The sequence below is a fragment of the Cryptotermes secundus genome, unplaced genomic scaffold, assembly GCF_002891405.2.
Source record: "Cryptotermes secundus unplaced genomic scaffold, Csec_1.0 scaffold5, whole genome shotgun sequence".
Classification (NCBI taxonomy): domain Eukaryota; kingdom Metazoa; phylum Arthropoda; class Insecta; order Blattodea; family Kalotermitidae; genus Cryptotermes; species Cryptotermes secundus.
Window position 1 is genome coordinate 2,211,271 of NW_019724742.1, and position 16,868 is coordinate 2,228,138.

The following is a 16,868-nucleotide window of genomic DNA, read 5'->3' on the forward strand; positions in this document are numbered from 1 at the left end:
TCCTGCACAGCATATTCTTAAGATAATACAAATAGGCTTTGTTGAATTTCAAATGTGAAAGCCACAAGCACAGTTGCATTCTGAATGCCAGTTCCTTTATGTGAAACCATTTCAGCATGTTCTTCTGAAAAGAAAATTAACGAAGTTGGGTCCTCCTTAGCCTTCTCCCATAGCTCATGACACACGTTTACACCCTGCTGCTTTTGAACATTTGTTAAGATTTGGGGAACAAACTTCATGGCAATGCTTCACATGTTCAAACTTTCTGTTCTCCTAGCAAACACCATAACTGATCCCAGTGGTGTCTGTGAGCTTATGGATTGTTTGGTGACATTCTTCATGGATGAGTTCTCGAATTTTTCAACATTTTCTGTCGTTTTTCTGGTGCTTGGTCACCCTGAACTCTCGCAATCTTCAGGTGACACTTGACCAATCTTGAAACATGAATGCCATTCAAAAACTGATGTCCAGCTTAAAGAATGTTCTCCAAAAGCCTCATGAAGCATTTCAAGGGTTTTAGTAGCGGATTTACTGAGCTTCGTGCAAAACTTGATGCAGACATGTTGTTCGATTTTGCCATCCATTGCTAACCAAATGAAATACAAAGTCGAAATAGCACTCATTGAAAAACAGTGCATATTCACAGCACAGTGTCACATGGCAGACTGATGCAATAGGCTTGTGGAAGTGTGACCTTGGCCTCCCCTCTCATCTTCTTTCGAGGCAGTTACAACAATAACAGTCCGGGAACTTTCTTATACACCTCATATTTCAGGTGTGGTAATGTACAACATAGTTTTTCATGCACTACACATGAACCAGTATACACTAACTCATCATCTTACAGATGCCCAGATAACAATTATTGTTTTAAAACATTTAAAAAATTAATACATTTTCTCAATATGCAGGAGTATATCAAGTAGTGTGTGGGTTTCCAGCTCTGCCACTCTTTGTATATCCAATCAGGTATTTTTATTGTGTTGTGTGTTGGATACTGTACTCAGGTCATCAGCCATTTTTGTCTTGTCTCAAAGTATCTTGGCCTCTATAATGACTTCCCAGCACTCATTAATTATAACAAATAAATGAATGCATATATGTGTATTATTATCATGTGTCTGCATGACTATGGACGTGGTTTGGATTGGTAATTGGATATATTGAACACTTACAGATTGTAAAGTGGAACCTGGTGACTACATTTGAGAACCTCTGCAGTTAATGTGTTACTAGTAAATGAATTCATTGAGCAACCAACTGTTTGAGCATGTACCTCACATTTTCTCTCACATGTGTTCTGTGTTTTGAATTGAAGTTTTAGTTCATTTTATTCCATTAGTGTTTCCCTCCCTCCCATAATGAAAGTTTCAAGAATTCTTAGATATGCTCTTTCTTGCCAGTTCTTTTGCCATTGTTCTCAGTGATAACCTCAAATGAAATAAATTTTGTATTTATTCTGCACATGTTTGAATGTCGCATATTTGCACCAAAGTAACCTGTTACACTGACCAGCCACTTTGCATTAGTTTTCACTGCAATGCTTGTCCTGAGTACCTTACAGCTTTTGTTAAGATTCTTTTTTGTGTTTGCATGCATCTGTGTCCATGTTCTGCTCTACATTTAAACCAGTTTTCATGAAACTTAGTGTTGGCTACCCCCTTCTCTACATTTTGCTACCGGTGGTAATAACAGCATGGCAGTCAATCACAGGAAGTTCCAAGAAGAATGTATTATGCATACTTTACTTCAAATGATTGTATCTCTGTAGACAGGCCAGAATCAATATGAATTAATAACTGTACAACTTGGTGATTTTTATGGTGCTTTGTTAGTAATGGCATAATTTCCACATTTGTAGTTCATTAGTTATCACTTTTAGCTAGAAAAGATAGATTTAATAGTTACTTTGTTGGGACGATTGAGGCTAGCTCTTTCTAAGGCACCCAACAGAATAGGTGTTTTCCCTCACCTGAGGACGGAAACAGATCCAGTTGCTGAAATGTCATGTTTTTCTTATCTTAAAAACCAGGACGATGGATAAAGTCTGAAAACCCAATATCTCTGTGAGTATTAGGACACTATATTTAATTAACTGTTATTGTTCACACCTCAATTTTGATGTGTATTTCAAGAAATTACCACAAGTTCTGGGAAGAACTGGTCGCTTACTTTCCTTTGATATGACATGGACCACGTAGAAAATGACATGTCCATCTGTTGGAAATGGAGTTATCTCTATGGTCTGCCCCAGAGTTATAGAAACAGAAGTGAATACAAACACACAGACAGCAAGATGATGTCATAAGCCTCCTTTTATTCTTTTTTTAAGTGACATATGTAGGCTAAAAGTGAGATAAAGTGGGATGACTTCCGTTGACATTATAGTTCTGCCATATTTCATGAAAATTAGTTAGTGGGTCTGTAATTTATTTTAAGGATGGGTGGGCGCACAACTATATGTCCTCATGCATGTGATAGTCTGGCAGTGGTTTAGCGCATGTCATAGAGGGGACAATGCAGAGGGTTTCTGTGCTTGCAGTGCTGACTTCATCTACTTAATCATAACTTTGTTACTACTCACTGTGAGGAGGCAACACAGGTTTTCCACATATTGTAAGTACTGCCAGAATTAATCCCCTTCTGTCTTTAATCATACCTCACAGCATGCACATAAGTTTTATGACATAGCCTAAGGTTCTGAAGCAGTTATCCATGGACTTACAGCTCATTACACCGTGAATTTTATTGCATGTGATGACACTTGCTGAATTATGTTTCCACACACCATACATGTCGCATTGACATGCTTCCTTGGCATGTGAACAGGAGCTGTGGATCCATGATTCTGTCATGCATATTTTGCAGCAGTCAGTTGCAAGAAGCAGTTGCTACATAAACTGATTGTTAGTGCTGATGCACGAGTTATTTGATATGGATGAAGTTTAATTAAGCCTTGTGGCTGTGAACAGAAATCCAGTTTCTTGTGCTAAGTGTCTCAATAACTTACAAGGGTTGATCTCTGTCTGTGTCTGAAGGGCTTAAGCTTTTTCTTCAGTCAGCATATGTCTCTTGCATTGTTTCTGTTTGTCACAAATTGAACTTGTGCTTCACAACTTTTTTGCAAGCTTTGCTACACTTGTCTTTATGGGACTTGTGCCTGTGTGTATTTACAAAGGAACTTCTAAATGCACTTCCTCATAGATAAAACTCACTGCTTGCTCTGTCCAGGGTGCTCATACATTTCATTATTGGTCAGTATGCAGAATTTACTTGCAGTTTATGAACTGAAGCCATTCAATAAGTGTCATGAAATTTTTTTACATCCTTCAAGGCGTGCTTGAAGCTAGATGGAAGTGAGTTCTGGCAGTTCTTGTGCAATATGATGCATATGTGTTTCCTTTTTATGGTAATCAGGGATGAAGCTCTGTTTAAGTAGATAGAGTCAATGCTGAAGGCACCCCCTGTACTTTTCCTTCTGTGGCCATGCAGTAAACCACTGCCACACTGTGCAAGTTCTGTTTTCTGAGATATAATGCCATGTAGCTCATTGAAAATCAAGTGGTTGGCTTTCAATGAGTCACACAGTTTTATGTCCCAGAATATAGAGGCGTTCATATCAACACACTTTTGCAAGGAGCACCTTAAAATACCAGTTGAATGTACTATATAACAGTATTGATTTTCGTGTTTAAAAAGAAAATTACATAGGTCGGATAAAAAGTAGTGGCAACACCTCTATAGTTTTGAAATGAATTACCTGAGGTAAACACACTTACATTCCTTCAATATAACTGCCCCCCATGTGTACCACCTTCTGCCAAATTTGTGGAAGGCGTCGTACACAGTCAGCGCTTCCACTTCTGTTGATGTCCAGCAGTGGCTGCCCTACAGCACGAATAATCTCTCTTGTGTTGTAACGTGTCCCTCACAGTGGTTCTTTCATTTTGGTAAAGAGATCATAATCTCACGGACTCATATCGGATGAGTATGGCGGATGTTGCAGTATCTCCCATCACCAGCGGTGATGACGTTGCCAGTGTTGTACCCTGGACATTGTATGGAGTACCCAACGCACTACAGTTTTGCGGTATCCAAGAATATCGTGCAGAATGTGGAACACGGTTTTGTGACATATGCCTACCTCAGCAGTTAACTCCTGCGCACCCCATTGACTGTCAACATCCAGCAAAGAAGCAAAAAGCTGAACTGTGTGGTTGTCAACATGGGGTCGTCCTGTATGACAGCTGTCCTGAATGGCATCCCTCCATTCACGGAACAATTTCACCCATCGTGCCACTGTGCGATATGGCAAAGCAACATCACTACATGCTTCTGTTAGTCCCTGATAACAGTTTTGTGCACTACGGCCTTGTGCAACTTCAATTTTTATCTAGGAGCGTTGTTCTTGTTTTGTAAACATGTTGTTATGGTGCCTGAACTGGGCTCCTTCACTTGAAGATGATGTACAATGCAACTCAATGAAACACAACCAGAGCCACTCACTGCACTACTTCAACTGAACTTCTGCTATCAGCTACAGACAGTGCTAGTGCCACGTGATGCACGTCTTTCATGTTACAGCAGTGTTGCCACTACTTTTTATCCAACCCTTGTATTTGTAATGTACACTGAAACTGCAGTGGCTCTAGACAGCTTTTCCAAAAATTAAAGTTCTGACTTCCGTACCTGTAACTGTCATGAGTTGATCTGTTGTTGACATGCTACTGCCACTCTCCACATGAACATGGTGTGAATGTTTCACGAGTGAATTTGTATGTGCTCTCAGTTGGTGTTTACTTTCTCCTTTTGGTGCAAGTGTTGGTGGCGATCATCATGTTGTGCGACCACTGGAACTCATTAAACAGAGACCTGCACAGATGTGTGTTATATTATTATTTAAGTCTGTAAACATATATATTGACTATTGTATTGTTATTAGTAAAGTCTGTTGCATATCTGCTAGTCATGCAGATAATTTAATGCTGCCTATTTGTCAAAATTTTAAGATAATGTATTTTTGGTCTGTTGTCGAGCAAGAACTGATGTGCAAACTCATGCGATATGCAGTGTTCATGGACTAATTGAGGATAACCTTTCCTTGATAAGTTTTATTTTTCAAAAATACTTTTTTTATTATCTATGGTAAGACATGACTTACATCAATAAAATATAGCAGATAATGTTAACAGAAAAGCAGTAGAAGATGCATTTTTCTTCACTGACTGAGAGATGTTTGGAACTGAAGGGGCCATTAAATAGATAAGATGAAAATGGTTATGTTGTGTGGGCTGAACCTCACTTAAAACTGAATTTGCATTTGTATTTGTTTATTTTCTTGGGATTTCCTTTATCTCTTGCCTTTCTTTCATTCTCAGTTGCTCTTCATCATGAAGGAAGGCTAATAGAATTGTTCATTTAAGTAGAACGAATAGAGTTTGAAACATTGAAGTTAATATAATATTCGTTATCAAACTATATATTGAGAACACCAGGATCACACCTAAAATTAATCCATACTAGTTTATGCATGACTTCCTGATTTCCAAGACATGATTTTTCAATCAGTATCAAGTATCATCTTGCTTTAGTTGGCATAGCTGCATAACAAGTCATGAGAGTCAGTTGTTTTACTAAAAGCAGTGTTTCCTTGAGCCATCATGTCTTTATTCAGTCTTCCAGTATACACTTATTTTGACTTACCCAGCAGGATATGACAGTGTGTGGAAGAGCACATACTTTTGCATCATATTGTGCCCTACAATATGTTCAGTAGGGCTATACATGCTCTGCATGTGTCTGAATGACAGTGACAAATAGCAGCTCACCCATTGGAATTTTCTGTTCACAAGGATTACAGATAACATGCTTTCTGGACAAAGATCATCACAGGAAGTTATTTCACCTTGTCTGTCAGAAATGTATAAATCTTGAAGCCATTATTGTGCAGTGCTTTCCTTCTCAGGTGCTATGGATTGAACTATCTAGTCTAATCTGGCTCAGAATTTACTTGTGAAATAATAAGTAATTTTAGATATTTTATTATAATCCATGTGAAGCCAGGGTAGCACTGTCAGTATAGTGATTGGCTATGGGCTGGATGACGGGTTAAAGTCGAAGGCCTGGTAGGGTCAAGAATTTTCTCTGCCCCTTGTCATCCAGACCAGCTCTGGGGCCCACCCAGCCTCCTGTCTAATGGGTACCAGGGACTCTTTCCCCAGGGGTAGAGAGGTCGGATCGTGACGCTGACCAATCATCTCCAGCTAGTGTTGAGGCCAAGAATACATGGAACTACATATCCACTCCCTCATACATCTTCATGACATAGTGCTTAATTAGTTAAGCACAGAGACAATTTTACTTTATTTATTATAATCTTGTCTGAGTGATGGGCCCATTGCATTGCATTGCATTGCTTGTTTTCATTCTTTATCCAGCTGGAATAGGAGCTGATGTTTTCTTCAATGGTAACTAGAAATGAGTCCAGGTAGACTGAGGCAAAGGCACTGCTTTGATATAACGAGCTATTTGTCTTGATGTATGTTGAGATGCTGTTGTCATGTAATTAGTTTGTCTTATTTTGTTTCTTTGTGTCATGTCAGCACAGCTGAGTTACTAGTATCTGCTTAACATTTGTAACTGTAAGCACTGTGATAAGTTACAGAAACAGTATTCAGTGTCTCTCATCTTTTATTCCTCTGTATTATGTTAGGAGTGAAAATGAGTGTATTAAGAGTTTGTTCTTTACTTCATGTTTCAGTTTGAGATTCCACATATTTATTAGTCATATTAAATGTGGCTTTTATAAAACTGAATTTCATGATTTATTGTACTTATTTTTTAAAACTGAAGATTTCTTGTTCTAAATTGACATATCACCATTTCATTATGTTTATACCACTGCATGATTTTTAAGCCATAATCTGTGCAGAAAAATATATGTTAGTAATAATGTTGATTGTCATAAAGCACATTAAACTTATTTGATTACATTATTAGGTACTTGGTCTTCGTTAATTTATTGGAGAACTGTGTTATTACTAAATTACATAAACTGAATATTTACTGAATAGTTACTATGAATGCTAACACCCCTTGACTTTATTACTATGTAAAACAGCTACAGAATCTCACATAATGCAGTATTTAGTTCATTGTTTAATTTCTGTTTGAAATTAGGCATGAAGGTGATAAGGGAAAGGGGCATACCCCCAATGACAGTCCTTCTCACACACCGAAGAAAGTGCTAGCAAAACTGAACAGCCTGAAGGTTGGACCCTTCAAATCAAATTCTCAGTGTGAGGTATGTGTACCATTTATAAGTATTATTTAACCCAGGATTTCTCAAACTTTGTGATAATGTGACCCGCAGAAATAATACATAAATTTATGTGACACCCTGTCTTTGCCAGTTGGCTATCAGGCCTTGTAGTTACAGCAGGAACCCCAAAATCTTTGAAACCTCTCTAAGCTTACAGTTATCTATGTAATATTCATCCATTCATGAAAAGTACAGATCTGCAGGTCCCTATCACACTGTACAGAAACTGCAGGGAACCCCCCAGAGAGTTGCGACCCTCAGTTTGAGGAGCCATGTCGTCATCTATTCATAATATGGCTGATACTACAGGTATAAGATACAGGCAAGACATTCATTTAACCTTCAAAGGATTGGGCTTGTTTGTTTTCTTACAATTTAAAAAAATGGGTCTTCATATTTGTATTGCTACAGTTGTTGTGTGAGGTAAAAACTCAGTAGTTCTGTGTAAGCAAAAACCAGTTTACTTGTATTGTGTGTGTTTGGTATGAGATTTGAGGTTTCCATAGCGATGAAAATGTATGAGTGGTCTTCTGAGTTATGGCACCATATAGTGTTGTAGATGGACACTTACCATACTAAATGGTGTCATAACCCAGAATGCCACGATCTGCTCATACACATGAAAAGTACAATCTTTGGGGTTGTAACACCTCGTACTTTTGAGAGAGCCTAACACTTCAGAGGAGCATTGTGCTTACATCTTCAGAGCTGAAGAATAAGCCAAGCTTCTGCTAGTTTCTTGCTTGACTTTCTCATCAACCCTAAGGGGTTGGAGGAGGTGATGTGTTCCTACTAAATGTTTATCTCTGTTCAAACCATGTAGCATTAGGACAATAGATAGAACTAGTTCAGTTTGGACCCAACTGAGTAGGTTTTACCTGAGGACGGGGACAGACTCCAGTCTCCAAAATGTTGTGTTTTGAAAAATACACAGGACGGTTTTTTAGAAAATAGACAGGACAGTGGATAATGTCCAAAAACATAATACTTGTCTTATCTCTTATTTACGATATTATATTATAACCAAGTGGCAATTTTGTTATCATTATTATGCATATCCAGATTGTCTAAGGGCATAGGTTACAAGTGGTCTGTGTTTATTATTGAGAGACCTAAACATCTGCCTACAAGCTACTAATAATCTTGAGCTGGTATGTCAGCCAGAGCAGACCCACTAGGTGAAGAACAACACAGCTGACAAAAGTGTAGATCTGTGTGACCATGGGATCTAAATCACAGTTTTGAGTGTTACCCATCCACATTCTGTTAAGAAGATCATAAATAGAGAATTTACTCTTTGTGGATACTTTGTTGTTTGACAGGGCAGTAACAGTGCAGATGAGGGTTGTCCCATACCAGATGTGGCAGAGGGAGAACTGCCGAAGTGTGACTCCACCTACTCCATAGACATTCCTAACTCAGTCACCTTGTGGGAAGCCGATCCAAGACCAGAACGGAGTGCAGAGGTTAGGTTTATCATGGTCTGACTATTGTCTGTCATTCCCGGAGCTAAGATTTTGATATATTCACATCAGTTGTATGACATTGTTAAATATGCCCCAACATAATCAAAATACACTCTGGAATTGAAGAAAAAATTTATATTCAAAATTACATAAATGGTTATGGCATAGATAATATTATCGCAGAAATAAAGGGAATTGTGCAGCAAAAAATGCATGATACTTTTAACTTTTCAAACCGAGGCACTGGTTTTATCTCTGGAATTTAAAATGTAATTTCCCCATAATAACTGGTATAATAGTACAAGGCAGTGTCATTTGAGTGAATTTCTTAAGACCCACAAATGAATCTGAAGTCCTGTAGAAATGAGAGTTTTGTATTTTGCCTTTATTTCCATGAATTTTACGGTTCATTTTATTGTGTTTCCTGACCAGCTTCAAATGCATTTGAACCAATCCAGCAGAGATGAGGCTTAACACTGTGATTTCCTCATATATTTTTATATATTCTGTTGCTCATATTAGGTTGATGTTTTATTGCAGTATTACCAATTCACACTGTTTGCCATGTCCCTTAATGAAATGGAGCAGGGGATGAAAAGCAGGCTATGTCCCACAGACTGCAGGTAGGAAAACTGCTTTTGAGTGCACACTGAAATTTTCTTTGTCAATGAGGCAGACCTGCTAGTTGTATTCTGACATTGATGCTGCAGGCTTCGTCCAGATATTCGAAAGCTGGAGGAAGGTGACATAGATGGTGCTGCTGCAGAGAAAACTCGTCTTGAAGAAAAGCAAAGAGATGCACGAAAAGCGCGCAAGGGAAAGAAAGGCCTTGACTGGGCACCAAGGTACATTTCTATATCCATGTTTTGTGTTCATTGCTTAAGATACATGAAGAGAAGACGTGCAGGAGGTTTTGACCATCCATCTGTCCACATGTTTGTTCCTGAACCTATGCTCTTAGACCCCTTAAGATGGAGACAGCATGTTGCTTTGAGATGTTTGTATCCATCAACAAGACTATGGTTTTGCACTTCAAATCCTGCAGTTGTAACAGTCACTGCCATGAAAGTCTTGGAACTTATAAAAAGTATATGTTCATGTCTCAAAATCATGAAGTCAAGATAGTTAATAAATCTTTAAAAAAAATGGGGCAAGGTTCACATACCATATTTACAAGCAACAAATCAGTACTTGGGGAGCGCTTACCGTCTTTCACAATCTTTTGTCTTTATGTCTGCAACCTAAAAGCATAAAGATAAAATGTATAGAACTGTAATTTTGCCTGTTATTTTATATGTATATGAAACATGGTCTCACATTGAGGGAAGCGCATATGTTGAGGGTATTTGAGAACAAGATGCTGAGGTGATTAGCATGTAGTGCACATGGGAGGGATGAGAGTTGTAAAAGGTACAGCTGTTCCTGTAACAGGCCATGAAAGCCCATAGGGATGTGAGACATCGAGTCCATCACATTTTCTCTAGACAGTAGGATCACAGATGGCAGTGAGGTTGTCAACCTTAATGTGCTAGCCACCTTTTACCTCTCAGAAAGATTCCTGATACTCATTCCTGTTAGAGGCTGAGTCGACCCCAGGGCCATAGTGTGGCTGGAAGTAGTAGGTCAATTGAAAAAATCCACCTCATTTGGACTCCAACCCATGACCTGGCTTGTAGCATAGTGCCTCAACCAAATACACTACCATGTGACCCTGGGATGAGAGATGCATTTACAATTTTTGTCAGGTACCTGAATGCAGGAAAACACTTGGAGAGCATAGACATAGACTGAAGGTAATACTAAAATGAATCATAATGATTCTAGTTTTGTGAGGTGTGGACTGATGTCAGGTGGCTCAGGATAGAGAGCAATATTGAACTCCCGTGAACACGATGATGAACCTTTCAGTTCAAAAAAGGCAGAAGATTTCGCAACTAGCTTAGTGGCTGTTAGCTGCACTTCAGCCTTGAATCCAGAGGCAACAAGTTCCTCCGAAACATTAGTGCCTACCAATCAGACTATACGGTGTTATGTCGTAGATGACCACAGTCTTCATTAATTCAAGTTTTGGTGTTTGTGTATGTTTTCAGGTGGTTCACACTGGGCACAAATCCATATACAAAGCAAGAGGACTGGTTGTATAGTGGCGGGTATTGGGACCGAAATTTTTCAGGGATTCTTGATATCTTCTGAGTATTTCTTCTGCACTCATAACGTCTGGAATTGCCATTGTACACGGAGCATGGAACTGTGTTATAGATCTACCATATTGGAAAATGTTTATCAGTAATAACTAGGCAACTTTTAGAGCTGTTAAACTGTTGTTGCTCATGCGTTTCTCTGTTGTATGTAGAAGAGAAGCAGACTTATATAGCCGAAATCACTACAGAAGTTTCCGAAAAGAACTTTAATTGGGTCCTGGAAAATCATGTTTGTTGATATGTGGGTTGGATATTATTAATACTGTCAAAATTCAGTTATGTTTAAAGTATGAATTGTATCCGTATTTTATTGAAGTCATTTAGACCAATGAGTAAGAAATGGTGTGCAGATATAATGAGCCGGATACTTCTCTGTTGCTATTGTAGTATTTGTGTAAAAAGAATCTGCCTGTTTGATCGGTAGGGTAATTCTCATTGATGTCTGATAATCTTTCTGGCTTTATGGTAATCCATAGATTATTTACACCGATGAGCCTTATGTCACAATAGTAGGAAGCAGAGAATTAGAATTAAGATTAATTGATAATTGCTTATTCTTAAGAAAAACTAAAATATAAGCTGCCGCTGTGTATTTTCTTTAAGTCATATAACGAAGATTATTGTAAATAATTACATGGATATTATTTTATTTATTTATTTATTGAACTGTGTATGCAAATTATAGTTTCAAGCATTTTAATTATAATTTTTTGATAGAAATTTAAAACATGTTTATGTTACAACAATTCTAACATCTTCCTCCACCTGCCAAGAATGGTTTACAGAGCCTTTTTGCTGTTCCTACACAGCTGGCATAGTGAAAATTAAAATAATTAAAAAATATTCCTGGTGTTTTAGTGTGTCTACTGATTTCAGTTTGAAAAGATGTCTGCATAATCAGTTGCTGCCTATATGTCAGTTTTACTGTTACATTGAAACCATGAGGTGTGCACTAAGCTGTGAAGCTGAAAAAACCTCTTATATGGCTTTGCTTAGGAAGGAAGAGTGGGAATTTTTAATTTTGCATTAAACCTGCATATCGTTCACAGTCATAGTTTCATGACTGAATACATGGCAGTTTAAACTGGTGCAATACTGACTTCAAAATTTTAACATTTCCTTATTATGCAGGATATGCCTTAACTTTTCTGGATTAATTTTGTGTTTGAAATAAGAAACATTTACTCCTTTTTTATAATAGTTGAAGCTGTCTGACTGTGACCTTTAAACAACAGGAATACATTAAAGAATACTATTTTCTGGGATGTGACACTGTATAGTCCAGTAAGTTCTACTGGACTATATGAAGTCACATCCAAGGTGATAGTTACCACTGTGAAATCCCCTGTCAATTCTCATTCCACCTACTGCTCCACATTCAGTAATCATCCTATCATCCAGCATTATATAGTCTTAATGCTGACAGTGTTGTCAAATAATTGGCTTATAACTGCACCACAAATTCTGTATCATGTGTTAGTCATAACTGTCTGAAAGTTGTCTGTGATTAACAGTATTAATGAATACATTTACTGTACACAACTGAAAACGTTTCAGATTATGGGTGATTCTGCATCATGTATGTTACTGAAGAAGTATAAAATAGATTTTCAAATTTAATTACCTAATTTCAGGAAGCAGTTTTTACAAAAGTGCATGAATTTTATTCACTGTTACATTCAGATTAGACACTTGCCTGGAAGCAGTGTGAATGCTTACTTAATGTTCCCATCAGAGTTGTTGGTTGTCTGTGAAATTTGCTTATATGCTTAAATTATATTATGAGGGTATTTCAGTAATATAAAAGAAGAATTTACGAAGATTGTGTTACTTTATCCTTTGACCAGTTAATGTCTGTGATAACCATTATTCCTTATTTTTATCACATCACTGTATATTCATTATTTTCATGACTTGGTATCGGTAATATTGCAGTAACACAGCTATTTCATATGAATAAAGATGCATGTCTTTAAGCAGTAGTGCGTAATAACAAGGAAAACACAGTGAGCTGAAAGTCTCCAAATATTTCTGAAGTAAGATAAACTCAGTGGCAGGCTGTACCATTTAACTGCCCACATAGCTTCACTCAGCAGTACATGATGCAAAATGTTATAATCCTTTGATTTTACTTACATTTAGAAATATAATGCATTAAACCAAAAATTGACCCCCTACCATTCAAACTTATGCCATAAAAGTTAATCTTTGAACCAGTTCCATCCAAGTATCTAATTCAGAAGTCTGGATGAAGTCACCTTTCAAATTGGGCAGCTTATTTTATTCAAGTACATTTAGGATACGTCAGAGGGTATCTGTCTCCAATGCCCAGTGTTATGCATTGTTTCGAGAACAGCTGACTGCCACACTGGTACCCGTAGTGATACACAACAGGATACAAACAATAAAGAACAGGAACATTATTTGAATTGTAAGTGCTTTGCATGTAGAAATATAAATGTGACAACTGATATATATTAACAACAAGATTTTCAGGATCACTTGAGGTCAATTAAGTTTTTACTGAATTGGCATTTCTGTTAGTAAAGAGTAACTGCTATTTATTGTAACCCACGTATGATTATTTTCAGCTGAGACTGTGATTGAGTGCTTGTTGGTGTGTGATGTTATTGTTCAGCATTCCTGAGAGTTGACATTTCATAGGGGCTTTGTATCTGAAGCACAGGGTTTTAATAGGGTCAGGGGAAGGTAGTTCATGTGACTTGACATCGATTATGATGATTGTAGAGTATTAGTTGAAAACTTACAGTCATACATTCTGGCTTCACCATGAAATAAAGAAATATTTTCTCTCATAAAACGCAGCAGTAGAATAGTATTGTAATTATAAGGGATTGCCAGAAGTGTAGACAGCTTGTAGTCATTTTATAAATTGCTGGTGTCATCTGCAGCATGAGTAACACTACAACATGATATTATGTGCATTAGAATTTTTGTTGTTGTGATAACGAAAGAGAAGTTGTGTAACAGAAAAAATTAAGATTACTTTAAATGTATCTAAGTTTGCTATGCTTTGTTTGATAATTGCAAGAGAGAGATCGATGACTTTTCCCAGCCATTGTAAAATTATTCACTGTATAGTGATACTTGAAAATGGTGAATGTCATATAGTGGTTCAAAAGGTATGATCTTCTGGATTATGATGCGCTATTATAGTTCATAAAGAGCCAAGACTTTGGAGGAACATATTGCTTCCATCTTCAGGGGTAGAGAAAACATCAATCAAGAAACCAGCAGAGACAGACTCAGCTTGCCACCTGTTTGTGCTGGTCTCTTGCTTGGATTACTTTTCAATTCTGAAGACAGAGGTGATATGTTCTTCTGAAATGTGAGGCTCCTTCCAGAGTACATGGTATTACAGTACAGAAGACCACGCTCCTCGCTATTATCACCTTGAGAACCTCAACTTAGAAAGAAGTCAGCTGTTATCTTTAAGAGTGCTATGTGATATGATATGAAACCCAGCCAAGAGAAATAATTGGTTGAGAATGTGGGAGTAAAATGGGATAGGTACAAATAAAATAAAGTTTTGTGTATTACTGGCATCTGCCTTTATATATTGTACCTTTCATATATTTAAATAGCTAAGGCATCCCATTCTTCACCCAATATTACTTAAAATCCACTATAGAAATAATGTTATTGTTTACTTATTTACTTATTATGCTAACAGAAACACCAATTTCTTGAAAATATGCTACTTGAAAATTCTTATGTATTATGACAGACTTATGAATGAGTCCCACTGACAGATTTTCTAATATTTTCCAGTACTCTTGTGTCACCACATAGCAGTTGCTTTAATAATAGTGATATGGTGACAGAGCAATGTGATAGTGATGATTACATTACTTTTGCATTATAGAAATTTGTCATGCTAACCTATTAAGGACACAGAGGCAGGGAGGAACAGAACATGCTCTATGAAGGATTTTGTCTATGAAGATGACAATAAGTAAAGTTTGCTGCAGTAATTTATCATTCCAGTTTGTAGTTTTCTCTGCTGAAGGTGATTTTCAAGCTAAGTGTTCTTTGATATAAGCTTTGACATGCTTAATTCAGTGGACAGTAAATTTGTTATGTTTGTGTGATTATTTAACATGAAGTGGGAAGATATGGTGACACTGCCATGTATTGCTTGAAATTGTATTGAGTAATTGAAAGGATGGCTCAAGAATAATTTACTTCTGATCACAAACTACCTCAGTATTTTCACATTTTTTAATTTCCATAGCCTTGAACTCGTCTTACAAAGAAAGGCATAAACTTTTAATGACAGTCTTACAGTGTACATAATTTTCATGAAACATAAAGCAGTTTGGCTGTGACTATGTAAGAAACCTAGGCAAACACCACATGTAATATATGTAACATGTGCAACATGTGGCATACCAGTCCATTACATACTCCAGTGCACTTCAAAATAGATTCCTTAATATTCAGGCTTTACACTATCCTGAAATCCCATAATATGTGACAAGTTAGAATCACTTCATTCTTAGATTGTTTATAGTGATGGAAATCATCGTCAGCAGATCAAGTGTGTGACACAGCTCACATTCATTAGAAGGATCCATATGCTAACTAAACTGATACTTACCCTTCCCGTGCTGGCATACACTACCTTGTAATCCTGTGCACAGTTCATACATTTCATTTCCTCCCCTAATTTCATAGTGAACTCATCACTTTAGTTTCTGCAAGTTTGCTTGGTTGAACTAATACCTAAACTTCAAAATACATGAAAAAGTTGCCCTAAAATCAGTCTTGGCTTGGTCAGACTACAAAACAAGCAAACCACACAACAAAGAAATTATAAGCTCCTTTTCCATACCTCAAAGTAATGTAATAAGTAATTGGCAATTGGCAGTTGAACGTTTGAACCAGGAGTTTTATGGAGCACATGCTTGCATCGTCCTGTATAAAACAAAGCATTGTCATACCTATTATGATCATTGCTGCTACTACTGCTGGTTATAGTATGATTCATTGGCTATTTAATAGACTGTACCAACTGAAGAAGTTAACCTAGAGATGGGTATGGATGTTGAATTAATAGAGATATGGTAAGTAGTAGTTATGGCCTATTTCAAGATAGTGTACTAGGATTTGCCCACAGAGACAGCAGAATGAGAATATTTCATTATTGTTAGCAATCTGACTAGGAGGCAAACTGAATACATTATGAACATGTATCAGCAGTATTACTACTTGTTTAGCCACTAATGTCAAGATACGTTTGATTTTTTTAGTCCTTACAGGCCTCATTGACAACATACAGATTTAAGTTTCATGAATCAAGTCTTGAAAATTTTGACTGTGAATGACATGATGCATTGTTTTTGCTTCCCCCTTTCCCCATTCTGACATGTTAGTAAATCATTCAGATTATGTTGTATGTCCATAAGATGAAAGCGTTATTTCAATCTCAGTAATGCTGACTGCTATAATTAGGTGAAAATGTGCTACAGATAATAGTATATATAAATATGTATATCTTTACTTATAATTTGTTCTGTGCCAAAGAAGAAATGTTAGTTGTATTTATTATAATGACACTGATGCTACCCCAGACTTAGTTCTGAGTCCTGCATATACTCCCTGTTGCCGATATTTATACATCAGAATAATATGAACACATTTTATAGTTATTGCAGCTTTAGATGCTAGTTATGCAAGTCAGTTTTTGCTACACAGATACCAATTATCACTGCTGAACTGTTGTGACCAAGATTTGATGATAAGCATGAGATTTATAAAATTCCCTCAATCTCATTCACACCTTATCATTAGATCATTATCGTAGCGACAGTCTTGCACAAAACAATCACAGAACCATGTATGTTATACAAAAGATTA

The 16,868-nt window shown here is 37.0% G+C and overlaps 1 protein-coding gene across 2 annotated transcripts in view; it reads left to right on the forward strand.

The window, feature by feature from the left end:
* Positions 1-14,554, forward strand: part of LOC111862678 (oxysterol-binding protein-related protein 1) — a 101,530-nt gene extending 86,976 nt beyond the window's left edge. For both annotated transcript variants that reach the window (XM_023848234.2, XM_023848235.2), the window contains exons 18-22: positions 7,180-7,303; positions 8,644-8,787; positions 9,328-9,410; positions 9,498-9,632; positions 10,878-14,554. In XM_023848234.2, the coding sequence (XP_023704002.1) occupies positions 7,180-7,303; positions 8,644-8,787; positions 9,328-9,410; positions 9,498-9,632; positions 10,878-10,980 (589 nt within the window). In that variant the 3' untranslated portion in view covers positions 10,981-14,554. The remainder of the gene's footprint in view (positions 1-7,179; positions 7,304-8,643; positions 8,788-9,327; positions 9,411-9,497; positions 9,633-10,877) is intronic.
* The last annotated feature ends 2,314 nt before the right edge of the window (positions 14,555-16,868 follow it).